Source organism: Salvelinus fontinalis, chromosome 42 (genome assembly GCF_029448725.1).
Source record: "Salvelinus fontinalis isolate EN_2023a chromosome 42, ASM2944872v1, whole genome shotgun sequence".
Classification (NCBI taxonomy): Eukaryota; Metazoa; Chordata; class Actinopteri; order Salmoniformes; family Salmonidae; genus Salvelinus; species Salvelinus fontinalis.
Window position 1 is genome coordinate 19,927,845 of NC_074706.1, and position 27,457 is coordinate 19,955,301.

A 27,457-nucleotide genomic window follows, 5' to 3' on the forward strand; every position below is an offset into this window, starting at 1 on the left:
ATCTGAATACTTATGTAAATAAGGTATTTCAGTTATATTCTTTTAATTAGAAAAACATTCTAAAAACCTGTTTTTGCTTTGTGGTATGGTGTGTAGATTGATGAGGAAAAATAATGCTGTAACAAAATGTAGAAAAAGTGAACAGGTCTGAATACTTTCCAAATGCACTGTCAGGCGGTTGCAGATGGGTTATTAGCGGGTGCAGGTGACCCACGCACCACTAGTTGTCACCAAATGAGCTAACGTCATAGCAGTGGCGGTCGGTGCCGTTTATGAGGAGGGAGGACGTTTTTGTTTTTCATGAGCATGGCCTTATTTCTATTATAGCATATTGGATGACTGTCATTCAAATTCCATTCACCCAGTTCAATGCAACATTGATAGGTTTAGGCTACTACATGATACTCACATTTTCCCTATACCCATAATGAGGTTGCTACAACTTAGCCTATGAAGGAAAGTTTACAAAGTAGCACACAGGTCGACAGAAAAATTTGAGGTGACAGACAGTGACACATTCAATACTGCCTTGCACACTCTTGCCTGCATCTAGCTGATCTAATGTGTAATCATTCGTCCAACAGTTGCAAACGAGAGTTTCCATTGTACAAATTCAGGTAAGTTTTTCCCTGTTTCGTTCCGTAAACACAGTTCACTTTCATAGTGGCCCTGTTTTAATTCCTTCTCGCATCTATGTGCTCTCCTCCCCTCACCTTTTCCCTTCATTTGTGGACTTCAATGCACAACACATCAGCTGTATTTGAACAGGCGAAAAAAAACTTTCCAAGCCAAACCATATCAAAACCGCTACATACCATATTAGCTAAAGTAACATCATAGTCAGCATAGCTAATAGAACTAACGTGTTAGTAAACTCGCTAATCATGCACCAATATATTTGTAAAACCAAAAGCTTACCTTTATTTGGAAGTACTAGTGTTGTGTTGGGACATAGCCAGCTAGCTAACACAGCATCCCTCTACTTGAGCAGGGCTTGAGTGAGCTAAACTAGCTAGCTGCATTTGCTAACTACAGCTGAAGTCGGAAGTTTAAATACACTTAGGTTGGAGTCATTAAAACTTGTTTTTCAACCACTCTACAAATTTCTTGTTAACAAACTATAGCTTTGGCAAGTCGGTTAGGAAATCTACTTTGTGCATGACACAAGTATTTTTACAACAAATGTTTACAGATTATTTCACTTATAATTCACTGTATCACAATTCCAGTAGGCCAGAAGTTTACATACACTAATTTGACTGTGCCTTTAAACAGCTTGGAAAATTCCAGAAAATTGTGTCATAGCTTTAGAAGCTTCCGGTAGGCTAATTGACATAATTTGAGTCAATTGGAGGTGTACCTGTAGATGTATTTCATGGCCTACCTTCAAACTCAGTGCCTCTTTGCTTAACATCATGGGAAAATCAAAAGAAATCAGCAAAGACCTCCACAAGTCTGGTTCATCCTTGGGAGCAATTTCCAAACTCCTGAAGGTACCACGAAGGTACCACATTGATATGTACAAACAATAGTACACAAGTATAAACACCATGGGACCACGCAGCTGTCATACCGCTCAGGAAGGAGACACGTTCTGTCTCCTAGAGATGAACGTACTTTGGTCGAAAAGTACAAAGCAATCCCAGAACAACAGCAAGGACCTTGTGAAGATGCTGGAGGTAACAGGTACAAAGTATCTATTTCCACAGCTAAATGAGTCCTATATCGACATAACCTGAAAGGCCGCTCAGCAAGGAAGAAGCCGCTGCTCCAAAACTGCCATAAAAAAGCCAGACTACGGTTTGCAACTGCACATGGGGACAAATATAGTACTTTTTGGAGAAATGTCCTCTGGTCTGATGAAACAAAAATAGAACTGTTTGGCCATAATGACCATCGTTATGATTGGAGGAAAAAGGTTAGAGGCTTGCAAGCTTAAGAACACCATCCCAACCGTGAAGCACGGGGGTGGCAGCATCATGTTGTGGGTGGGCTTTGCTGCAGGAGAGACTGGTGCACTTCACAAAATAGATGGCATCATGAGGCAGGGGAAATTATGTGGATATACTGAAGCAACATCTCAAGACATCAGTCAGGAAGTTAAAGCTTGGTCGCAAATGGGTCTTCCAAATGGACAATGACCCCAAGCATACTTCCAAAGTTGTGGCAAAACGGCTTAAGGACAACAAAGTCAAGGTATTGGAGTGGCCATCACAAAGCCCTGACCTCAATACTACAGAAAATTTGTTGGCAGAACTGAAAAAGGGTGTGCGAGCAAGGATGCCTACAAACCTGACTCAGGTACACCAGCTCTGTCAGGAGGAATGGACCAAAATTCACCCAACTTATTTTGGGAAGCTTGTGGAAGGCTACCTGAAACGTTTGACCCAAGTTAAGCAATTTAAAGCCAATGCTACCAAATACTAAATTGAGTGTATGTAAACTTCTGACCCACTGGGAATGTGATGAAAGAAATAAAAGCTGAAATAAATAGTTCTCTGTACTGTTATTCTGACATTTCACATTCTTCAAATAAATTGGTGATCCTAACTGACTTAAGACAGGGAATTTTTACTAGGATTAAATGTCAGGAATTGTGAAAAACTGAGTTCAAATGTATTTGGCTAAGGTGTATGTAAACTTCCGACTTCAACTGTAAGTAAGTGAAACTGAAAGAAATGACTCTCTCTTCCTTCTCCTTTATTTTTGAAGAAACAAATTTGTTCAAAACTGTTGTCTTTCTCGCTCTTTGAGTAAACTACTCAACAAATTTTATGCACTGCCGTGCTAGCTAGCTGTAGCTTATGCTTTCATGTCTAAGATTCATTCTCTGATCCTTTGATTGGGTGGAAACATGTCAGTTCATGTTGCAAGAGCTCTGATAGCTTCGAGGACGTCCTCTGTAAGTTGTCATAATTACTGTGTAAGTTTATGGGAGGTGAGAACCACGAGCCTCCTAGGTTTTGTATTGAAGTCAAGTACCCAGAGGAGGGCAGAAACTAGCTGTCCTCCGGCTACACCATAGTGCTACCCTACAGAGTGCTGTTGAGACTACTGTAGACCTTCATTGCAAAACAATGTATTTTAATCAATGATTTGGTGGCGTGAATATATTTAGTATAGTCTTATCTAAGAAGGTGAACTTTAAATGTTTCACTATTTTTATTACTATGAAATTCACTGAGGATGTTTCTCCCCTTTCTCCTCTGAGGAGCCTCCACTGGTGTGATGAGATCAGATGTGATTTATACTAGTCAAAGAAAGTCTTAGAATGAAAAGTCACATTTCGTGTTTATTAAACATAAACAAGTGTTAAATACACCTGTCTCAACTACAAATCTGTATGATAAACGACATTAAATTTCTCATTAAAAGTGTCTTGGGACAGAAATTAAGTAGTTGAATGGCATTTGTGAACATCATATAGCCTACACAGTACAAACACAATATGAACACTTTTTAGGCTTATATATCACACAATGTCTGGATACAATATTCGTGCCAGGAATATTCAACATGGTTACTCTCGTTATTCCAAATGCATCTGCTGACAAAAATGACAATTCATGTTTGTCTTTAATGCAGGGTTTGAGTGGTATGGCTACTTTCTATGCTATAGAGTGGAATGGTTTTCTATTGGTGTATCCTGAGGTAGCTTCTTTCTGAGAACCTCTTCCTGCAGTGCGTACAGGCGAAAGGCCTCTCTCCTATGTGGACCGTCAGGTGCATCTTCAGCTGTTGCTGGCTGGAGAATCTCTTCTCACAATGGGGTCAGCTGGAGGATTTCTCCCCTGTGTGGACCCTCTGGTGCCTCTTCAGGTTACCAGCATGGGCAAAGTGCATGTGACACTGGGTACAGCTGAAGGGTTCCTCCCCTGTGTGAACACCCCTATGTCTGATAAGGTTACTCAGGAAGGAGAAGCTCTTGTAACACAGCTTGCACTTGAAGGGTCTCTCCTTAGTGTGAACGGTCTGGTGTTGCTTCACATAGTTTGCCTCAGAGAAGCGCTTCCCACATGTGGGGCAGGCGTACGGCTTGTCGGCGTCTGTCCTAATGCATCGCTTCCCACGTTGTGACGCCGAGGAGGTAGAAGCAGGAGCCACCACACTCAGGTCATTAGTCTTTGAGCTCCCTCCTTGACCTCTAGCCATTGTTTGGGTGTTGTTAGGATTGTGTGCTGTGTTATAGGCTAGGTACCTCTTGTGGTGAGTGCCCATCCTGACCATGTCTGTATTTGTGGGGTAAACCTGAGGTAACTGAGGAAGGGTAGACCCAGACGTCCTATGAACCCAGTCACCAGGCATTAGACAAGACCCTGAAGAAGAAGACAGACTTCCTGAAAGACTACCACCAGGGGGGTCTCCCACCACTCTCTCTGAAGGCTGAAGCCCAGGGTGACCTGCTCTGTTCATCATGGATACTGTGATGTTTGTATCATAGGAACAGGAGGGTCTATCTCTATCAGCCCCTGGCCCTGCTTCATCCCTGCACTGAGACTGTGAAGAGAAGGGTCTGGGCTGCAGACTGGATCCCTGACTGGAGCCTCTGTCTCTCTGATGACCACCAGGACTGAGGTTGTTCAGTCCACCTGTCCACTGGTTGTGTTCTGTGTGGTGGTGGAGTCTCTGTCCCTCGCGGTTCGGTCCTGGTTCCAACTCGGGAAGGAAGCGTGATGGCTCCTGATCCAGGGTTCTGATCCGGGGCCAGGGTTTGAGCCCAGCCACCTCAGAGGTCCACTCTCTCCCACCAGCAACACCTGAAATCAGCAGGTCCTCATGGACTGCAGACTGTAAACACAAATTGTACAGAAGAGCATATAAAAGTTTATATAAGAAACTGCTTTTACACACAGAAACATGACATTATAAAATGTTAACCAGCATCTCTAACACTGACTCAAGTACCTAACAATATGGAGCCATTGGAGTTTATTATAAAACGATTCCATATGTGTTGATTCAAGAATTAAGTATAATGTTTTGGTTCGACTGAAATAAGGGAAACTCAGTCCCTGCAATGATACAAAATTAACCAAGTCAGTCATCACAGTGTCAATTTTGTATTTCATTTCACAAAATGGCCATACACTAAGATAACTTGAAGTACAGTACTTTTATTGCACAAAACGATATGTGACAAATATAATAACTTTTCTCAATCTGGTACCCTTGCTTTAAACTTTTTTTTTTAGAATACATTGGAAAAGGTTCAACATTACATAACACACAGCTTCACTACTTCATGTGACGTAAACATGAATTAAGGCACCATCAGTATCTCACTATAAAACACCAGTATCAACCTAAAGGGAGAAAATGAGTCACTCTTCATCAGTGAAACATTTTTACAAACACCAACCATCACCATATAATCTACTCTGCCTCATCATACTCATTCTTTCTTCAGTTGACCTCATCCGGTTCCCTACTTCATTGAAAACCAACAGAATTAACTACAAACAAACTAGCTAGTACTACATTACATGTCACCATACACTATACATGGGCCGTGTGCATTTTCTGCTGGTGTATCCTGAGGTGAAAAACTCTTCCCCCAGTGCGTACAGGCGAACGGCCTCTCTCCTGTGTGGACCTTCAGGTGCATCTTCAGCTGGTGCTGGTGGGAGAACCTCTTCTCACACTGGGGGCAGCTGAAAGGTTTCTCCCCTGTGTGGACCCTCTGGTGCCTCTTCAGGTGGTGCTGATGGGAGAACCTCTTCTCACACAGTTGGCAGCCAAATGGTTTCTCCCCCGTGTGCATCCTCTGGTGGATTTCCACTTGTTTGGGAAAACTGAAGGCTTTCCCACAAAATGAACACGGGAAGCGCTTCTCTTTGCCACCGGATCTACTGATAGTGTCTCTACTACTGTCATTTGTCAATGGTCTTGTGTAGCCATTTAGTATTGAGGCACTGGCACATGTCTGGTTAAACAGAGCGTGAGGAGGACGAAGGCCAGGGAGTGTCTGTGTTGTCGCATGGCCCATGTTCCAGTTGATAGATCCTATAGAAGGCAGGCTGAAGCCAGCACCTGTTAGGGGATCAACCTGAGGCGTCATCAGTCTCTCTGAATCACAACTATAGGAGCAGGACGGAGCATCGCTAGCCGAGTCTGTGACTGTTCTCTCCTGCCGCATAGAGACACCTCCCTGTCCCTGCAGACCAAATCTATGCCTCGCCCTGGTCACAGCCAGTCTGTTGTCATGGAGTCTAAGATTGGTTGTGGTTTTGTGTTCCACTGCCTGTTTCTGGTTGTGGTTAACAGTGTTGTTCCCCAGCCCAGAGTTGAGGACGCTGTCCCATCCACTGACCTCCACTATGTTGCCTCTGGTCCTGGCCTGCTTAGTGATGTTGTCCCCTGGGCACTTGACTGCACCGGTCTGGGAATCCAAGATGGCCTCCCAGTCTCCTCTGTTACCCTCCAGCCAACCACCTGCAGGAAGAGGTTACAAAATAGACTTAACAAACATGGCAGAGAACTCTACATATGGAGTTTTTTTACCTGGTCAAGTTCATTCATTATAATGTGTGGTTTTGTATGTAAACATAAATGTATGTTCATTTATGAATGAAGAAAGAAAAGAAATAGCCAGGTGCATCACTATTCCCATTGAAGATCTATTTAGGCTATATGTATAGCTCCCTTACCTTGCTCCCCCATCTTTAGTCCACTCAGCAGATCAATGCTTTCTGGTTCGTCTTCTATTGTCTCCTCTTTGACCAGCAGCAGATCAGGCTTCCCATCCTCCATGTCTACTGACTGTAAGAGATACAGAGTGAGAGGATGTTGGATCAATAAATCTGATATGAGCACCCTGCTAAGGAGCATCTTCTGATTGGGCAATGAGGGATTGCTGTGAGTACAATGCAAACATGTTAGTTGATTTGATTACTTGACACAAATTGTATATTTGTGCTATAACCAATTTCAGTGTTCATGCAAGTGACTGATTGAACCAATCCTCACTATCAGTATCTGCAATTTGGCAGTATGCCCAGAACTTTGTTTTGAGAACGAAAGGGCGAGGTGACTGGAAACATGACCGAATACAAACAGTGTAGCTATTCCCTCCGCAAGGCAATCAAACAAGCTAAGCGTCAGTATAGAGACAAATAGAGTCGCAATTCAACGGCTCAGACACGAGAGGTATGTGGCAGGGTCTACAGCCAATCATGGACTACAAAAAGAAAACCAGCCCCGTCGCGGATCACGATGTCTTGCTCCCAGACAAACTAAACAACTTCTTTGCTCGCTTTGAAAACAATAGTGCCGCAGACACGGACCGCTACCAAAACCTCCTTCACCGCAGCTAACGTGAGTAAAACATTTAAACAAGGCTGCAGGCCCAGACGGCATCCCCGGCCGCGTCCTCAGAGCATGCGCAGACCAGCTGGCTGGTGTGTTTACGAACATATTCTTTCAATCCTTATCCCAGTCTGCAGTTCCCAAATGCTTCAAGAGGGCCACCATTGTTCCTGTTCCCAAGAAAGCGAAGGTAACTGAGCTAAATGACTATCGCCCCGTAGCACTCACTTCCGTCATCATGAAGTGCTTTGAGAGACTAGTCAAGGACCCGACACCCTAGACCCACTCCAATTTGCTTACCGCCCCAATAGGTCCACAGACGACGCAATCGCACTGCCCTAAACCATCTGGACAAGAGGAATTCCTATGTAAGAATGCTGTTCCTCGACTACAGCTCAGCATTTAACACCATAGTACCCTCCAAATTCGTCATTAAGCTCGAGACCCTGGGTCTCGACACCGCCCCGTGCAACTCGGTCCTGGACTTCCTGACGGGCCGCCCCCAGGTGGTGACGGTAGGTAACATCTCCACCACGCCTCCAACTCAATCATCAAGTTAGCAGACGACACTACAGTGGTAGGCTTGATTACCAACAACGACGAGACGGCCTACAGGGAGGTGAGGGCCCTCGGAGTGTGGTGTCAGGAAAATAACCTCACACTCAATGTCAACAAAACAAGGAGATGATCGTGGACTTCAGGAAACAGCAGAGGGAGCAGCCCCCTATCCACATCGACGGGACAGAAGTGGAGAAGGTGGAAAGTTTTAAGTTCCTCGTCGTACACATCATGGACAAACTGAAATGGTCCACCCACACAGACAGCATGGTGAAGAAGGCACCGCAGCGCCTCTTCAACATCAGGAGGCTGAAAAAATGTGGCTTGTCACCAAAAACACTCACAAACTTCTACAGATGCACAATCGAGAGCATCCTGTCGGGCTGTATCACCGCCTGGTACGGCAACTGCTCCGCCCACAACCGTAAGGCTCTCCAGAGGGTAATGAGGTCTGCACAACGCATCACCGGGGGCAAACTATCTGCCCTCCAGGACACCTACACCACCCGATGTCACAGGAAGGCCAAAAAGATCATCAAGGACAACAACCACCCGAGCCACTGCCTGTTCACCCCGCTATCATCCAGAAGGCGAGGTCAGTAAAGGTGCACCAAAGCGGGGACCGAGAGACTGAAAAACAGCTTCTATCTCAAGGACATCAGACTGTTAAACAGCCATGACTAACATTGCGTGGCTGCTGCCAACATACTGACTCATCTCTAGCCACTTTAATAATGAAAAATTGATGTAATAAATGTATCACTAGCCACTTTAAACAATGCCACTTTTATAATGTTTACATACCCTACATTACTCATCTCATATGTATATACTGTACGCTATACCATCTACTGCATCTTGCCTATGCCGTTCGGCCATCGCTCATCCATATATTTATGTGTACATATTCTTATTCCTTCCTTTACATTTGTGTGTATAAGGTAGTTGTTGTGAAATTGTTAGGTTAGATTACTTGTTAGATATTACTGCATGGTCGGAACTAGAAGCACAAGCATTTCGCTACACTCGCATTAACATCTGTTAACCATGTGTATGTGACAAATAAAATTTGATATCTCAGTTTCAATGTCTCAGCTTGTAGAGAAGATGCCTCGTGAAGTATTGGTCTGTCACAAGCATGAACCAAACGTTAATGATTAATTAATTATGAATGATGAATGAGCTAAATCATGCAAATATAACTTGCCTGTAAATATATAAGAGAGCTTACGGGACTGTCCCGTTAGGGCTCACTTCAGACCGATACCTTATGCATCTAAGTTTGACTGTGACCTCTTCAGCATGTTGGTATTAAACAATGATTAATTTAAGATTGACTATGAGTATCCTATGTGTAGAATTTCCACCACACACTGTTTAATAGTTTGACAGTTCAAAGGCATGGTCCCACACTTAAGACAAAATTATTAAAACCTGGGCCCGTATCCACAAAGAGTTTCAGAGTAGGATTGCTGATCTAGAATCCTTCTATATAAATCTTATTCATTATGCTCTAAAAGGCTAAACTGATCCTAGATCAGCACCCTGAGTGGCTTTGTGGATACGCCACTGACCTAACACCATACAGACAGTGGGGTCACCTCAGTGAGACTGTGTGTGGCCCTGTGCTGCTCATCTGGTTCCTCTGTGGGTTCAGGAGGAGGTGTAGTCTGGTTGTCCTCCATGACCATGGTCTCCTCAGGGTTCCCCAGACCCTCCTCCTTCACCAGCAGCACCTCTGGACCCTCCTCCTCCTGGAAGAGACAGGTGATACAGATTACACAGACATACACTCCCTCAGGTACGTACACACAGATAATAAACACACATTCCACATGGAGCGTTTACCCATCCCAACTACGTTTGAGTTCTATACTGTAGTTAGAGAATGACTTCATTGTTGTTAAACCCATCATGGTGGACATTAATATGTTGTGGGTAAAAACAAGTCAAAAGTCATCAGACAAACCTGACAAAACATTCTGATGTGTTCAGGAGGTGTTTGCGTGTGGGTATCACAGGAGGTTGGTAGCACCTTAATTAGGGAGAACGAGCTTGTGTTAATGACTGGAGCGGAATAAGTGGAATGGTATCAAACACATGGTTTCCAGGTGTTTGACCTCATTCAATTTGCCATGCTCTTCTCAGCAGCCTCCTGTGATGGGTATGTGTAGATATATTTAGTAAGTGTATAGTGTATATTGGTTATAAAGTCGTGTTTAAGCAGAATAGGGTGAGATCAGATGTGAGGTACACTAAAGAGAGTATAATGAAAGTCTTAGAATGAAAAGTCCCATTTTGTGTTTATTAAATAAAAACACACTTTAAATAGACCATATGAAAACCACACATACACACATCTCAGATACACATCTGTATTTACTCGATAAATTGCATTTCTTTTCTCATTAAAAGTGTCTTGGGGCATTTTTGTTGGTAGTTGAATGGAAGTAATGCATTTTTAACATCAAATGTACAGTACAAACAATCTGAAACAGATTCATTAGGCTTATATACGCCTTAAATATCACACAATGTCTGGATGCAATATTCTACCCAGGAATATTCAACACTGAAATCTGTTACTCACATTATTACTTGTTTAGCCTCGTGCTTCAACACTCTTCGTTGTTGCGGAAATTAACCCACTACTGTAGTTTACTTTGTGCATCTAAGTCAAGGATCATCAACTAGATTCAGCCATGGGCCGATGATCTTTTTTGCAGATGGTCAAGGGGCCGGAACATAATCATAATTTGTAGACTGCAAATTGACCACAAAAAGCTCAAACAGATATATTTGACAAAAATATAATAATTTCAAATCTTGCTTAAATTTGTATATGATCCCATTTATCTTTCTATTAGGCGTGGGAATACTTTGGAAGAGATTTCCAAAATTAAAATCAATTGGACCTGATTTACTGGTGTTTTATGTCAATAAAAACCATACACGAATGTATTAGTTTTAATTGCTCAGAAAACTCACCCGCCAGTTGGGGAACTTTACACAGTGTTGAATATTCAACACTGAAATCTGTTAATCTTGTTATTCCAAATGCATCTGTGGATCTTTTCTCTTGACAACAATGACAATCAATGTTTGTTTTTAATGCAGGAGGTGATCAACAAGTCAGAAGCTATAGAGTGGAATGGTTTTTCTTCTGGTGTATCTTGAGGTAGCTCCTCTCTGAGAACCTCTTCCCGCAGTGTGTACAGGCGAACGGCCTCTCTCCTGTGTGGACCTTCAGATGCGTCTTCAGCAGGTGCTGGCGGGAGAACCTCTTATCACATTGGGGGCAGCTGAAGGGTTTCTCTCCTGTGTGGACCTTCTGGTGCCTCTTCAGGCTGCCAGACTGGGCAAAGCGCATGTGACACTGGGGGCAGCTGTATGGTTTCTCTCCTGTGTGGACCCTCTGGTGGATCTCCACCTTCTGGGCGCAGCTGAAGCCTTTGTTACAGAACATGCAGAGGAACCGTTTCTCTTTACTACTGCCTGATGTTGCTCCCCCTCCCCGAGCCTGGGCTCTAGCCCTGTCATCTGAGTTCAATACCTGATCGAAAAGGATACACCCGTGTGAATCGGAAGGCCCCATCGACGTGGACACTAAGCTTTCCCTGTAATCTAAGAAATCTCTGCCCTGTGAGTGTCCGTCGCCTAGGTGACTATCTGCATTCCATGTGGGAGGAACGTTGCCCTCCACTTTCACAGTCACCTCATCTCCGACCAGACCCTCTCCTTTCTTATCTAGGCACCCTTCAGAGTACACACCACTACTGTACTGGTTCCAGTGCCCTCTAGACAGATCAGTCTGTGTCTCTAAACCCAAGGGTATGTTGCCAGGGTCCATCTCTGTAGTGTAAGAACAACACGGATCATCGCCAGCATTTAACACATCACCTGAATCGGGATTGGAATGAACCTTCCTCTGGCTCGGGTTACCGTAGAGTAAATATTCTGAGCTTGGAGCAGTAGGACACCCCAGTCCCCCCAGCCCCAGTCTCTCCAGGTCTGACCTATGGCCAGATCCTGTGTGTAAAATCCTTTGTGTTACAGTTAAAGTCTCTGTGTCGGTCTCTGACTTGAGGACGGTGTTCAGCGTTCCACTGACCTCCGTGATGCTGTGTCGGGTCCTGGGCTGCGCTGAGGCGTGGTCCTCCGTGGCTACAGGGTGCGCTCCAGCCCCTCCAGTCTGGATGTCTCTGCTGTGCCTTGGGTCTTCCTCTTCTTCAGACTTATCCAGCTTGACCCCAGGACCTGCAGCCTCTGCAGACTGACAAGTAGAGAAGAGGTTATTTGATAACAATGTCATAGGGAAGTCTCACAAGCTCCTCTATGGCAGATAAATGATGTACATAGCTGAGGGGACCATTTCCGAAATAAAAGGGCCATATTTGATTTACAAAGTAACTCAAATGTTTAACGCAACACTATTACACTAACCTCTATCACGATAACGTGCTGGGTTGAGGTTCCACTCCCCTCGTCAACAGTGATTGGTTGGTCATCTCTCCATGTATTGTGTCCCGCTGGCTTCACAAAGTTCCTGTGGCCTCCAGTGAGATTTCCTTCACCTTAGAGAGTGATTGGGGGACAGGTGGTTAGGTTACTTACTGTCAATGCTTACCGCTATGTTGTACACTATTGACAGTTTTGATCTAGAATTGGCAAGGATGAAAAACAGTTCGCATAACTTCTGGGTATACTATATATTGATCGATGTATTGTGTTCCAGGCATCACATTGTTTTCATTGAGGAAATAATAGGAAATGCAGTAAATCAAGAACCTGTTTAGAATATGATATTGTGTCTTTGCGTAAAATTGTTAAGTAATCTGGGGAATTATTGCATACTATCCAAAAAGTAACCAAGACCAAATTCTGGGTAACACATCTGAACACATTTGCAGAGGGGAACGGGGCTACTGTGCTGAGCTATATATGAGCATCACAGGGGGTTGGAGGCTCCTTAATTGGGGAGGACGGGCTCATGGTAATGGCTGGAACATAATTAGTAGAATGATGTGAATCATTGTGTTTGATGTCATTCCATTTGCTCCAATCCAGCCAGTATTATGAGTCATCCTCCCCTCAGCATCCTCCACTGATGTACCTCTTGCGATTCCTCTGTATCGGTCGAGAATCTTGACACTACTGGGACGACTGGCGAGGACGCGCTCTCGTGCCGTCTTCAGTTCCAGTAGCTGTAGTTTCCTCCGCAATCCCCTATTTTCTTTCTGGCTTTGAGTTATTTCCAAACGAAACACTGCATAGTCGTCGTCTACGAGTTTACAGATATCGGCCACGGCTGCATTCGCTAGCACTTCCATGATGGAGGCTATTTGAGTGTGAAAAACCATACAGTTAGCCATTGTTAGCAGCTAGCTAGCGTTACCTAGATAAAGTATATCGAACAAGTCCTTTCTCCAACGCGAATTAAAGACTACATGTGATGAGTATGTAATGCTGTGAAGTTAAAATAGTCATATGTTGAGTTCCATTGGGTTAATAAACGACAATAAAAACGCTAACGTGGACATTTTTCCTGGTCACTGTTCACTTCCGTCTACACTGAAGAGAACGGATATTAATGACGGCGTCATAGCTCGAAAGGTGTGGCTAAATGAAAAGGGTATGCGCGCTGTTTTTTGAAATACGGTACTGACTATTACGTTAGACGTCAAGTCTCCGATTCAAGTATCTTTCAAGCCCAGAGCAGATTTGTTTATAAAGAACAGTGTTAGCAAGAACATAGTAGAATAGAATACAATATAATTATTTTATTCCATCTACATCACCTCATTAAGGTAAATATTCAACTGTCCTTTATTTTTTTATTTAACCTTTATTTAACTAGGCATGTCAGTTAAGCACAAATTAGTATTTACAATAACGGCCTACCAAAAGGCAAAAGGCCTCCTGTGGAGATGGGGGCTGGGATTAAAAATAAAATATAGGACAAAACACACATCACGATAAGAGACACCACAACACTACATAAAGAGAGACCTAAGACAACAACACAGCATGGTAGCAACACAACATGGCAGCAGCACAAAACATGGTACAAAGATTATTGGGCACAACAGCACAAGGGGCAAGAAGGTAGAGACAACAATACATCACACGAAGCAGCCACAACTATCAGTAAGAGTGTCCATGATTTAGTCATTGAATGAAGAGATTGAGATAAAACTGTCCCGTTTGAGTGTTTGTTGCAGCTCATTCCAGTTGCTTACTTAAGCCTCAACAAGTGGGTCTTCAGATGAGTATACAGAGATGGTCAGTTTACAGAGGAGTATAGAGTGCAGTGATGTGTCCTATACGGAACATTGGTGTCAAATCTGATGGCCGAATGGTAAAGAACATCTAGCCGCTCGGGAGCACCCTTACCTGCCAACCTATAAATTACGTCTCCGTAATTTAGCATAGGTAGGATGGTCATCTGAATCAGGGTTAGTTTGGCAGCTGGGGTGAAAGAGGAGCAATTACGATAGAGTAAACCAATTCGAGATGTAACCTTAGCCTGCAGCTTTGATATGTGCTGAGAGAAGGACAGTGTACCGTCTAGCCATACTCCCAAGTACTTGTATGAGGTGACTACCTCAAGCTCTAAACCCTGAGAGGTAGTAATCACACCGGTGGGGAGAGGGCATTCTTCTTACCAAACCACATGACCTTTGTTTTGGAGGTGTTAAGAACAAGGTTAAGCGCAGAGAAAGCTTGTAGGACATTAATAAATCTTTGTTGTAGAGTGTTTAACACAAAATCCGGGGAGGGACCAGCTGAGTATAAGACTGAACCATCTGCATATAATTGAATGAGAGCTTCCTACTGCCTGAGCTATGTTGTTGATGTAAATTGGGAAGAGCGTGGGGCCTACGATCGAGCCTTGTGGTACTCCCTTGGTGACAGGCAGTGGCTGAGACAGCAGATGTTCTGACTATATACACTGCACTCTATGAGAGAGATAGTTAGCAAATCAGGCCAAAGACCCCTCAGAGACACCAATACTCCTTAGCCGGCCCACAAGAATGGAATAGTCTACCGTATCAAAAGCTTTGGCCAAGTCAATAAAAATAGCAGCACAATATTGCTTAGAATCAAAGGCAATGGTGACATCATTGTCACGTTGGTATGAAGAGATTCGGGAGACAGACGCAGGAATGCGTAATAGCCGAGCCTTTCTCCAAATGGAATTCTTGAGGTGGAGTAACTCTGCCAGATCACGATCAAACCAGGGGCTGAACCTGTTTTTAATTCTAATTTTCTTTATGGTGGGCGTGTTTGTTCACAATACCACTGAAAATATCAAAAAAGAAGGTCCAAGTGTCTTCGACAGAGCTGATTCTAAACCAATTTACAGAGGCAAGGTCATGAAGGAGCCTTAAAGTTTTTAAGCAAGCGTCTATGACAAATCAGGACAGGTTGATTCACTGAGCAGCCATTACAAACACAGGCTGTAAAACAGTAATCCCTAAGGTCATTACAGAAAACTCCAGACTGATACCTATGAGGATTATGTGTGAGAATAACATCAAGAAGAGTAGCCTTTTCTGTGTGTTTGGAGTCATACCTTTTGGGATTGGTAATAATCTGAGAAAGATTTAGGTAGTCCCATTGCTTTAGGACTTGGTAAGGTTGTTTAAGCATGTTCCAGTTTAAGTCACCTAGTAGGAAAAAATCAGACTTAGTGTAAGGGGCCAGGAAAGAGCTTAGGGCAGGTAGAGTACAGGCTGGTGCTGATGGTGAACGATAACACCCAGCAACAGTCAACAAAGAGCTATTTGAAAGTTTAATGCTTAAAACCAGCAAATCAAATTGTTTGGGGACAGACTTGGTGGAGACAACCGAGCACTGAAGGTGTTCCTTGGTAAAGATTGCCACTCCACCACCTTTGGAAGATCTGTCTTACCGAAAAAGGTTATAACCAGAGAGGTTAACATCCGTGTTCAAAACACTCTTTCTTAACCACGTCTCAGTAATGACCAACACATCTGGATTGGAGCTGTGAAACCACACTTTCAATTTGTCAATTTGAGGTAATAAGCTTCTAGTGTTAACTTGCAGAGAACCCAGGCTTTTACAAGAGCAGAAATCAGTGAAGCAGATATCAGAGCATAAGTCAGAATTGGGGATAGCAACAGTAGATGGGCCAAGATGTACATGCACATTTCCAAATATCATCAGCAGTAATACAATCAAGGCACAGCAGAGGACAGGGATAGCTCTGCAGTGTTGATTTTTTATGACATTTGAATGTGCATCAGATACACATTCTAGCCTAGGTTTATCTAGCCTAGGTATACTGTCTCTCTAAAAACAGGTATTTACAAGCCTGTTTAAAATTCAAGTTAACAAAGGGTTAATGAGGAGTATGTTAATATGTTTGTTTGGGTTGTAAATTTGATTCGTTCTGACGTTTCTTGAATTATTGTTGTTCTTACAGTTTTAAAATGTTTATTACATTTACATTTTAATTTTTGTCATTTAGCAGATGCTCTTATCCAGAGCGACTTACAGGAGCAGTTAGAGTTAAGTGCCTTACTCAAGGGCACAAACAAATTTTACACCTAGTCGTCTCAGGGATTCAAACCAGTGACCTCTCACCCTTAACCGCAGTTATTGATTGTTTTTGTAACTGTTTGACATTTTACCGCATTGTCAGGAGCTAGTAATATAAGCATTTCGCTGCACCTGCTATAACATCTGCTAAATTGTGTACATGACCAATAAACTTTGATTTGTTGTTTTACCACCCTCCTAAACAGAAGTAAACAGGTCGTACACGCTGACCCAGTTTGTAAAGACCAGTCAGTCTGGAATATCAAGTACAGGAGGACTTTAGTTCATGTTTAATATTTCATCTCAATCATCACACGACCCGAAGGTAGATTATAGGCCATTTACTGCAAACAGCTTGAGGCCAAGGACTGTAGACTAAACACAGTGACATGGAGATGTACACTGCCTTACTTATTTATTTGGACAGTGAAGCTTTTAATTTGGCTCTATAGCCTATTCCAGCATTTTGGATTTGAGATCAAATGTTTCCTATGAAGAGACAGGCAGATTATGTTGTGCCCAATATAAATGAATGGCAAATAATGAATACCCTGTCATTTTGAAGTAACTTTTATTGTAATTAAGAATAGAATATGTTTCTGAACACTGCTACATTAATATAAATGCTACCATGATTGTGGATAATTATGAATGAATCGTGAATAATAAGTGAGAAAGCTACAGAGGCACAAAGAGAAGTTGCTGTAGACCACCGAGTGCTAACAATAAGTATCTGAATAAAATGTGTGAAATGCTCAATGGTGTATGTGATATTAACAGAGAGGTATATTTTCTGAGTGACCTAAATATTGACTGGTTTTCATCCAGCTGTCCACTCAAGAAACATCTTCCAACTGTAAGCAGTGCTTGCAATCTGGTTCAGGTAATCATTCAACCTACAGACAAACAGCACAGGAAATAAATCATCCACGTGTGTTGGTCACATCTTTACTAATGCTGCAGAAATCTGCCCTAAAGCAGTATCCACACCCATCGGATAAAGTGATCATAATATAGTGGCCATATCTACAGAAACCAAAGTTCCAAAGGCTGGGCCTAAAATTGTGTATGAGAGATCATACAAGAGGTTGTGTAGGGAGTCCTATTTTGAAGATATAAATAATATTTGCTGGTCTGTTGTGTGTAATGAGGAGAAACATTTATGAAATTGCTTTTTCCAGTTACTAATAAACATGCACCCATTAAGAAACTGACTGTAAAAACGTCTAATTCCCCGTGGATTGATGAGGAATAAAAAAAAATTGTATGGTTGAGGACAAGGCAAAAGGAATGGCAAATAAGTCTGGCTGCACAGCCGATTGTCAAACGAACTCTAAATTGAGAAATCATGTATCTAATCTAAACAAAAATAAGAAACTGTACTATGAAACAAAGATAAATGATATAAAGGATGATAGTAAAAAGCTTTGGAGCACCTTAAATTACATTTTGGGCAAAAAGACGAACTCGGCTCCATCTTTCATTGAATCAGACGGCTCATTCGTCACAAAACTCTCTGATATTGCCAACTACTACTACTTCACTACTTCATTGGCAAGATTAACAAATTTACGCATAACAACAACAAACTCTGAACCTTCATACCTAGGTTTTAGCCGTATCTGAATCCTGGCTTAGGAAGACCACCAAACATTCTGACATTTTCATCCCTAACTACAAGATTTTCAGACAAGATAGAACGGCCAAAGGGGGCGGTGTTGCAATCTACTGCAAGGATTGCCTGCAGAGTTCTGTTTTACTATCCAGGTCTGTCCCGAAACAATTTGAACTCCTACTTTTAAAAATCCACCTCTCTAAAAACAAGTCTCTCACTGTTGCCGCCTGCTATAGACCACCCTCTGCCCCCAGCTGTGCTCTGGACACCATATGTGAACTGATTGCCTCCCATCTATCTTCAGAGCTTGTGCTGCTAGGCGATCTAAATTGGAACATGCTTAACACCCCAGCCATCCTACAATCTAAGCTTGATGCCCTCAATCTCACACAAATTATCAATGAACCTACCAGGTATCACCCCAATTCCGTAAACACGGGTACCCTCATAGACATCATCCTAACCAACTTGCCCTCCAAATACACCTCTGCTGTTTTCAACCAAGATCTCAGCGATCACTGCCTCATTGCCTGTATCCGTAATGGGTCAGCGATCAAACGACCTCCACTCATCACTGTCAAACGCTCCCTGAAACACTTCAGCGAGCAGGCCTTTCTAATCGACCTGGCCGAGGTATCCTGGAAGGATATTGATCACATCCCGTCAGTAGAGGATGCCTGGATATTTAAAAAAAATGCCTTCCTCACCATCTTGAATAAGCATGCCCCATTCAAGAAATTTAGAACCAGGAACAGATATAGCCCTTGGTTCTCTCCTGACCTGACTGCCCTTAACCAACAGAAAAACATCCTATGGCGTTCTGCATTAGCATCGAACAGCCCCCGTGATATGCAACTTTCCAGGGAAGCTAGAAACCAGTATACACAGGCAGTTAGAAAAGCCAAGGCTAGCTTTTTCAAGCAGAAATTTGCTTCCTGCAACACAAACTCAAAAAAGTTCTGGGACACTGTAAAGTCCATGGAGAATAAGAACACCTCCTCCCAGCTTCCAACTGCACTGAAGATAGGAAATACTGTCACCAACGACAAATCCATTATAATTGAGAATTTCAATAAGCATTTTTCTACGGCTGGCCATGCTTTCCACCTGGCTACCCCTACCCCGGTCAACAGCACTGCCCTCCCCTCTGCTACTCGCCCAAGCCTTCCCCATTTCTCTTTCTCCCAAATACAGTCAGCTGATGTTCTGAAAGAGCTGCAAAATCTGGACCCTTACAAATCAGCCGGGCTAGATAATCTGGACCCTTTCTTTCTAAAACTATCTGCTGAAATTGTTCCCACCCCTATTACCAGCCTTTTCAACCTCTCTTTCGTGTCGTCTGAGATTCCCAAAGATTGGAAAGCAGCTGCGGTTATCCCCCTCTTCAAAGGGGGAGACACTCTAGACCCAAACTGCTACAGACCTATATCTATCCTACCCTGCCTTTCTAAGGTCTTCGAAAGCCAAGTCAACAAACAGATTACCGACCATCTCGAATCCCACCATACCTTCTCCGCTATGCAATCTGGTTTCAGAGCTGGTCATGGGTGCACCTCAGCCACGCTCAAGGTCATAAACGATATCTTAACCGCTATCGATAGGAAACAGTACTGTGCAGCCATATTCATTGACCTGGCCAAGGCTTTTGACTCTGTCAATCACCACATCCTCATCGGCAGACTCGACAGCCTTGGTTTCTCTAATGATTGCCTCGCCTGGTTCACCAACTACTTCTCTGATCGAGTTCAGTGTGTCAAATCGGAGGGTCTGTTGTCCGGACCTCTGGCAGTCTCTATGGGGGTGCCACAGGGTTCAATTCTTGGACCGACTCTCTTCTCTGTATACATCAATGATGTCGCTCTTGCTGCTGGTGAGTCTCTGATCCACCTCTACGCAGACAACACTATTCTGTATACTTCTGGCCCTTTTCTTGACACTGTGTTAACAACCCTCCAGGCGAGCTTCAATGCCATACAACTCTCCTTCCGTGGCCTCCAATTGCTCTTAAATACAAGTAAAACTAAATGCATGCTCTTCAACCGATCGCTGCCTGCACCTGCCCGCCTGTCCAGCATCACTACTCTGGACGGCTCTGACTTAGAATATGTGGACAACTACAAATACCTAGGTGTCTGGTTAGACTGTAAACTCTCCTTCCAGACTCACATCAAGCATCTCCAATCCAAAGTTAAATCTAGAATCGGCTTCCTATTCCGCAACAAAGCATCCTTCACTCATGCTGCCAAACATACCCTTGTAAAACTGACCATCCTACCAATCCTCGACTTCGGTGATGTCATTTACAAAATAGCCTCCAAAACCCTACTCAATAAATTGGATGCAGTCTATCACAGTGCCATCCGTTTTGTCACCAAAGCCCCATATACTACCCACCACTGCGACCTGTATGCTCTCGTTGGCTGGCCCTCGCTTCACACTCGTCGCCAAACCCACTGGCTCCAGGTCATCTACAAGACCCTGCTAGGTAAAGTCCCCCCTTATCTCAGCTCGCTGGTCACCATAGCAACGCCCACCCGTAGCACGCGCTCCAGCTGGTATATCTCTCTGGTCACCCCCAAAAACAATTCTTCCTTTGGCCGCCTCTCCTTCCAGTTCTCTGCTGCCAATGACTGGAACGAACTACAAAAATCTCTGAAACTGGAAACACTTATCTCCCTCACTAGCTTTAAGCACCAGCTGTCAGAGCAGCTCATAGATTACTGCACCTGTACATAGCCCATCTATAATTTAGCCCAAACAACTACCTCTTTACCTACTGTATTTATTTATTTTGCTCCTTTGCACCCCATTATTTCTATCTCTACTTTGCACCTTCATTCACTGCAAACCAACCATTCCAGTGTTATTTTTTACTTGCTATATTGTATTTACTTCGCCACCATGGCCTTTTTATATTTTTATTTATTTATATATATATTTTGTTTGCCTTCACCTCCCTTATCTCACCTCACTTGCTCATATTGTATATAGACTTATTTTTCACTGTATTATTGACTGTATGTTTGTTTTACTCCATGTGTAACTATGTGTTGTTGTATGTGTCGAACTGCTTTGCTTTATCTTGGCCAGGTCGCAATTGTAAATGAGAACGTGTTCTCAATTTGCCTACCTGGTTAAATAAAGGTGAAATAAATAAAATAAATAAAATGCATAACTGACCAAATTATGAAAGACAAACATTGTAACTTTGAATTCCCTATTGTGAGTGTGGAAGAGGGGAAAAGGTAGTGTTATCTATCTATAATGACAAACAACTTAGCACTGACAACTTGGATAGAAAATGATTTAGGATGGTAGCGGACTACAGTATATTGCCACTCCTATTTGCCATGTCTTCAATCTAAGCCTACAAGAAAGTGTGTGCCCTCACGACTGGAGGGAAGCAAAAGTCATACCGTTACCCAAGAATAGCAAAACACCCTTTACTGGTTCAAACAGCCGACCAATCAGCCTACTACCGACCGTTAGTGAACTTCTGGAAGAAATTGTGTTTCACCAGATACAATGCTATGTTACAGTAAACAAATTGACATCTGACTTTCAGCACGCTTATAGGGAAGGGCACGCAACATGTACGGCACTAACACAAATGACTGATGATTGGCTGAAAGAAATTGAAAAAAGATTTTTGGTTAGAATTCAGAGCAGCTTTTGACTTTATTGATCATAGTGTGCTGGAGAAAAAATGTGTTATGGCTTTACATCCTATGCGATATCGTTGATTTAGAGTTACCTATCTAACAGAACACAGACAATGGAAGCCTCTCTAAACTTAAACCAGGTAGAGCTTGGCATACCTCAAGGTAGCCGTCTTGGCCCCATACTTTTTTCTATTTTTACAAATGACCTACCACTAGCATTGAGTAAAGCCTGTGTCTATGTATGCTGATGATTCAACATTATTATACATCACCTACCACAGCAAGTGAAATCCCTACTACACTTAACAAAGAGCTGCAGTCAGTTTTAGAATGGATGGCAAGCAATAAGATGGCACTAAATACACTAAATGGCCAGTTTATTTGGTACAATACTCTGTTCGCAAAAATGGTTTGCTTCTACAGACAGTGAGTCACGTGGCCATGGCTTGCTATATAAAGCAGGCAGACAGGCATTGAGGTATTCAATTACTGTTCGATTGAACGTTAGTATGGGCAAAAGGAGTGACCTAAGCGACTTTGAGCGTGGTATGATCGTCGGTGCCAGGCGTGCCGCTTCCAGTATCTCAGAAACGGCTGGTCTCTTGGGCTTATAATGCATAAGAGTGTCTAGGGTTTACCGAGAATAGTGCGACAAACAAAAAACATCCAGTCAGCGGCAGTCCTGTGGGCGAAAATAGCTCGTTGATGAGAGAGGTCGAAGGAGAATGGCAAGAATCGTGCAAGCTAACAGGTGGGCCACAAACAGGTAAATACCGGCGCAGAACGGCATCTCAGAATGCACAACTATTTGGTCCTTGTCACGGATGGGCTATTGCAGCAGAATCCCGGTTCTTGTTGCGTCATGCTGATGGCAGAGTCCAGATGTGCCGTTAAGCAGCATGGGTCCATGGCCCCATCCTGCCTGGTGTCAACAGTACAGGCTGGTATTATGGTGTGGGGAATGTTTTCCTGGTACACGTTAGGTCCCTTGATATGAATTGAGCAACGTTTGAACGCCACACGTGGTAGAATTCATGCCAGAAGAGAAGTAAAATCAGATTTTTTAAAAAGACGACAAAACACCTGTACTGTAACTGTTTTAACCCTGTTTGGACCCCAGGAAGAGTCATGGGGATCCTAATAAATATCCCCAAGACATGGTATCTTCCCAACATTACCAATAACAGGGGAGGTTAGCATTTTGGGGGGGGGGTATGATATTTATGCCTCTGTAACTTACTCACTCATCATTAATCACGATTCATTCATAATTATCCATAATCATGGTATTATCGACATTAATGTAGAAGATATTAATGTCACCCACAATATTCAGAATGGGTCGATTCGTCCCCCTCAATAATTTATTGATAAACAATCAGTCATTTGGACGCACTGTGCCGGCTCTGTGCTGTCTATTTGTGCCCCTCCCCCACTAATTTCAGTGTGCTGCTCAGCAGCCTCAGCCAGCACTTGCCTCGCAGTCAGGTCGACCTCATTCCATTTCAGATTCACATGTACACTATATGACCAAAAGTGTGTGGACACCTGCTCGTCGAACATCTCATTCCAAAATCATGGGCATTAATATGGAGTTGGTCCCCCCTTTGCTGCTATAACAGCCTACACTCTTCTCGGAAGGCTTTCCACTAGATGTTGGAACATTGCTGCAGGAACATTTGCTTCCATTCAGCCACAAGAGCATTAGTGAGGTAGGGCACTGATGTTGGGCGATTAGGTCTGGCTCGCAGTCAGCTTTCCAATTCATCCCAAAGGTGTATGATGGGGTTGAGGTCAGGGCTATGTGCAGGCCAGCCAAGTTCTTCCACACCGATCTTGACAAACCATTTCTGTATGGACCTCGCTTTGTGCACGGGGGCATTGTCATGATGAAACAGGAAAGGGCCTTCACCAAACTGTTGCCACAAAGTTGGAAGCATAGAATCTTCTAGAATGGGCTCCTGAGTGGCGCAGAGGTCTAAGCCACTGCATCTCAGTGCAAGAGGTGTCACTACAGTCCCTGGTTCGAATCCAGGCTGTGTCACATCCGGCTGTGATTGGGAGTCCCATAGGGCGGCACACAATTGGCTCAGCATCGTCCGGGTTTGACCAGGGTAGACAGTCATTGTAAATAAGAATTTGGTCTTAACTGACTTGCCTAGTTAAATAAAGGTGAATTTTTATTTTTATTTGAATGTCATTGTTTGCTGGGCCTAGCCAGAACCATAAAAAACAGCCCCAGACCATTACTCCTCCTCCACAAAACTTTACATTTGGCATTATGTATTCGGGCAGGTAGCATTCTCCTGGCATCCGCCAAACCCAGATTAGTCCGTCGGACTGCCAGATGGTGAAGCAATTGACTGCCAGATCACTCCAGAGAACGCAATTCCACTGCTCCAGAGTCTAAAGGCAGCGAGCTTTACGCCACTCCAGCCGACGCCTGGCATTGCGCAAGGTGATCTTAGGCTTGCGTGCGGCTGCTCGGCCATGTAAAAACATTTCATGAAGCTCCCGAAGAACAGTTCTTGTGCTGACGTTGATTCCAAAGGCAGTTTTGAACTCGGGAAGCAAGTGTTACAACCAAGGACAGGCAATTTTTACGCACTTCAGCACTCGTCCGGTCTGTGAGCCTGTGTGGCCTACCACTTCGCATCTGAGCTGTTCTTGCTCCTAGAGGTTTCCACTTCACAATAACAGCACATACAGTTGACCGGGGCAGCTCTAGCAGGGCAGAAATTTGATGAAAGTTGACATCCTATGATGTTGTCACGTTGAAAGTCAATGAGCTCAATGGTTGTCTATAGAGATTGTATGGCTGTGTGCTCGATTTTATACACCTGTCAGCAATGGGTGTGGCTGAAATACCGAATTGTCCGTAGAGCTCCTAGACAGGATTGTTACGAGGCACAGATCTGGGGAAGGGTACCATAACATTTCTGCAGCATTGAAGGTCCCCAAAGAACACAGTGGCTTCTATCATTCTTAAATTGAAGAAGTATGGAATCATTGGTCAGGGAGGTGACAAAGAACCCGATGGTTACTCTGATAGAACTCCAACATTCCTCTGTGGAGATGGAGAACCTTCCAGAAGGACAACCATCTCTGCAGCACTCCACCAATCAGACCTTTATGGTAGAGTGACCAGACGTAAGCGACTCCTCAGTAAAAGACACATGATAGCCCGCTTGAAGTTTGCCAACAGGCACCTAAAGAACTCTGACCATTTCATCCTTGATGAAAACCTGTTCCAGAGCGCTCAGGACCTCAGACTGGGGCCAAGGTTCACCTTCCAACCAGACAAGGACCCTAAGCACACAGCCAAGACAAGTCAGGAGTGGCTTCGGGACAAGTCTCTGAATGTCCTTGAGTGGACCAGCTAGAGCCCGGACTTGAACCCGATCGAACATCTGGAAAGACCAGAAAATAGCTGTGCAGCGATCTCCCCATCCACCTGACAGAGCTTGAGAGGATCTGCAGAGAAAAATGGGAGAAACTCCCCAAATACAAGTGTGTCAAGCTTGTAGCGTCATATCCGAGGTTGTAAATTAGAAAACATTTCAAAAAACTTTTTGGGGTTTTGTCATTATGGGGTATTGTGTGTAGATTGATGGGATTTTTCTTAATACAAGGCTGTAACATAACAAAATGTGGAAAAAGTCAAGGCGTCTGAATACTTTATGAATACACGATTTGCAGATTTCCCTTAGGGAACGCCTACTCTGTGAAGTGTGCGTGTGCAATAACTCAATTCGCCCTTAAACTCCTTAGAAAGAAAGCAATTTAAAAAAAATTGGGGTGAAAGGGTAAAGTCTGCCAAACTTAATCCACTCTGTTCATAACATATTATAGTTTTGAAAGCAGAAAACTGTATTGAGATCAAATGTTTAATTGATTAGAAAATGAACAGAATGTCGGCCAAAATCCATCTCGCTTCATTTTCTCTCACTGCCAACCACTGGGCTTCCTCTCATCACCATATTTGTTTGGTGGGTGGTAAGGCCAAACGGATGCTTCACATTTATACATCCAGTGAAATATCTGGCTCATTGTTGTGACAAATTGTTCGAAGGAAGCCAAGGAAACTAAGTCAAATTTTTAAGCAAATAAAAAGACAACATATTTTCTCATTAACCGATTTGATCATCTATTTTTAGTACAGATACCTCCTGATTATGCCAAATAATTTTGGGGGGTAGGGGGTGTTATAAAGGTGTTATATAAAAGAGGGACATTATATTTGTTATGAATAGAACATAGGCAAAATCAAATTCAAAGGATGAATATAGTGTTAGACTTAAATGACAGTGTTATGGCTATGCCAGCACACCAAACAACAAGTCTGTATCACGTGAGAAAGACAGCATGCCCAGATGCTGAGCGATTTAGTCATCCAAAAAACCCTCTTACCACAAGACACTTCACATGATAACTATAATATGTCAGCTAAAGAATGGTTCTCAGATATCCCCTGTGTACATCTCAAGCCACACTGCTACAATTTCTCCCCATTGTGGACACTCCTATGTCTGATAAGGATACTCAGGAAGGAGAAGCTCTTGTAACATAGTTTGCACTTGAAGGGCCTCTCATTGGTGTGAATGGTCTGGTGCTGCTTCACATATTTTGCTTTAGCAAAATTCTTCCCACATGTGGGGCAGGCATACGGCTTTTCTGCATCAGTCCTAACGCTCGGCCTCCCATGTTGTGACCCAATGACACCAGACGAGGCAGAAGCAGGAGCCACCATCAGATGGTTAGTCTTTGAGCTCCCTCCCTGACCTCTAGCCATTGTTTGGGTGTTGTTGGGATTATGTGATGTGTTATAGGCTAGGTACCTCTCGTGTTGAACACCCATCCTGACCCTGTCTGTATTTGTAGGGTAACCATGAGGTAACTGAGGAAGGCTAGACCCAGGTCCAGGCCCAGGCTTTCTTTGAACCCAGTCACAAGGCATTAGATGAGAACCTGAAGGAGAAGACAGACTTGCTGATAGACTACCACCAGGGGGGTCTCCCACCACTCTCTGTGAAGGTTGAAGCCCAGGCTGACCTGCTCTGTTCATCATGGATACTGTGGTGTTTGTATCATAGGAACAGGAGGGTCTATCTCTATCAGCCCCAGGCCCTGCTTCATCCCTGCACTGAGACTGTGAAGAGAAGGGTCTGTGCTGCAGACTGGATCCCTGACTGGAGCCCCTGTCTCTCTGATGACCACCAGGACTGAGGTTGTTCAGTCCACCTGACCACTGGTTGTTTTCTATGTGGTGGAGTCTCTGTACTTCGCGGTTGTGTCCTGGTTCCGACTCGGGAAGGAAGAGCGAAGGCTCCTGATCCAGGGTCCTGATCCGGGGCCAGGGTTTATGGCCAGCCACCTCAGAGGTCCACTCTCTCCCACTAGTAACACTGGATATCAACAGGTCTTCATGGGCTGCAGACTGAAAACAAAGATTGTACAGAAAAGCATAAAGGTTTATATAAGACACTTTTAACCACAGTCAAGCCCATGTCTAAAACTGTGATTCAAGAACCTAACAATATGGAGCCATAGGAGTTTTTATTTTAATTTTAAATGTCCATATGTGTTGAAACTTAATCCCTGCAATGATACAAAAATTACCAAGTCAGTCAGCACTGTATTTGATTTCAACAAAATGGTCATACACTACTTTTATTGCACAAAATGATACATGTGAAAAGTAGAATATTTGTTCTCACTATGGTAACACTTTCCCTTTTCTGTACATCTGCTA

General features: G+C 43.5%; 2 protein-coding genes across 3 annotated transcripts in view; both read right to left on the bottom strand.

Annotated features, from left to right (window-relative positions):
• Positions 1 to 3,272: 3,272 nt before the first annotated feature.
• Positions 3,273 to 13,544, bottom strand: LOC129841430 (uncharacterized). 2 transcript variants are annotated; one of them, XM_055909694.1, is made up of 7 exons: positions 12,977 to 13,544; positions 12,307 to 12,431; positions 11,975 to 12,136; positions 9,465 to 9,617; positions 6,648 to 6,759; positions 6,311 to 6,432; positions 3,273 to 4,788 (listed from the first exon to the last, which is right to left on the bottom strand). In XM_055909694.1, the coding sequence occupies exons 1-7, from the start codon at positions 13,233 to 13,235 to the stop codon at positions 3,772 to 3,774; spliced, it is 1,950 nt and encodes a 649-aa protein (XP_055765669.1). In that variant the 5' UTR covers positions 13,236 to 13,544; the 3' UTR covers positions 3,273 to 3,771. The 2 variants fall into 2 exon arrangements, with proteins under 2 accessions (XP_055765669.1, XP_055765668.1); XM_055909693.1 differs by having other exon boundaries at positions 12,307 to 12,437; positions 12,977 to 13,542.
• Positions 13,545 to 16,982: 3,438 nt separating this feature from the next.
• The window catches only part of LOC129841455 (uncharacterized), a 29,747-nt gene continuing 19,272 nt past the window's right edge, over positions 16,983 to 27,457 (bottom strand). The window contains exon 7 of the mRNA XM_055909725.1: positions 16,983 to 27,142. Coding sequence (XP_055765700.1) covers positions 26,201 to 27,142 — 942 coding nt within the window. The 3' untranslated portion in view covers positions 16,983 to 26,200. The remainder of the gene's footprint in view (positions 27,143 to 27,457) is intronic.

Excerpts from the sequence above, each read along its gene's own strand:
- LOC129841430 (XM_055909693.1), bottom strand. The coding sequence starts at position 13,235 with ATGGCTAACTGTATGGTTTTTCACACTCAAATAGCCTCCATCATGGAA. Across the intron at positions 12,137-12,306 it reads AGCACGTTATCGTGATAGAG|TCTGCAGAGGCTGCAGGTCC; the intron begins GTTAGTGTAATA and ends TCTACTTGTCAG. Across the intron at positions 4,789-6,310 it reads CCAGAGGCAACATAGTGGAG|TCTGCAGTCCATGAGGACCT; the intron begins GTCAGTGGATGG and ends TTGTGTTTACAG.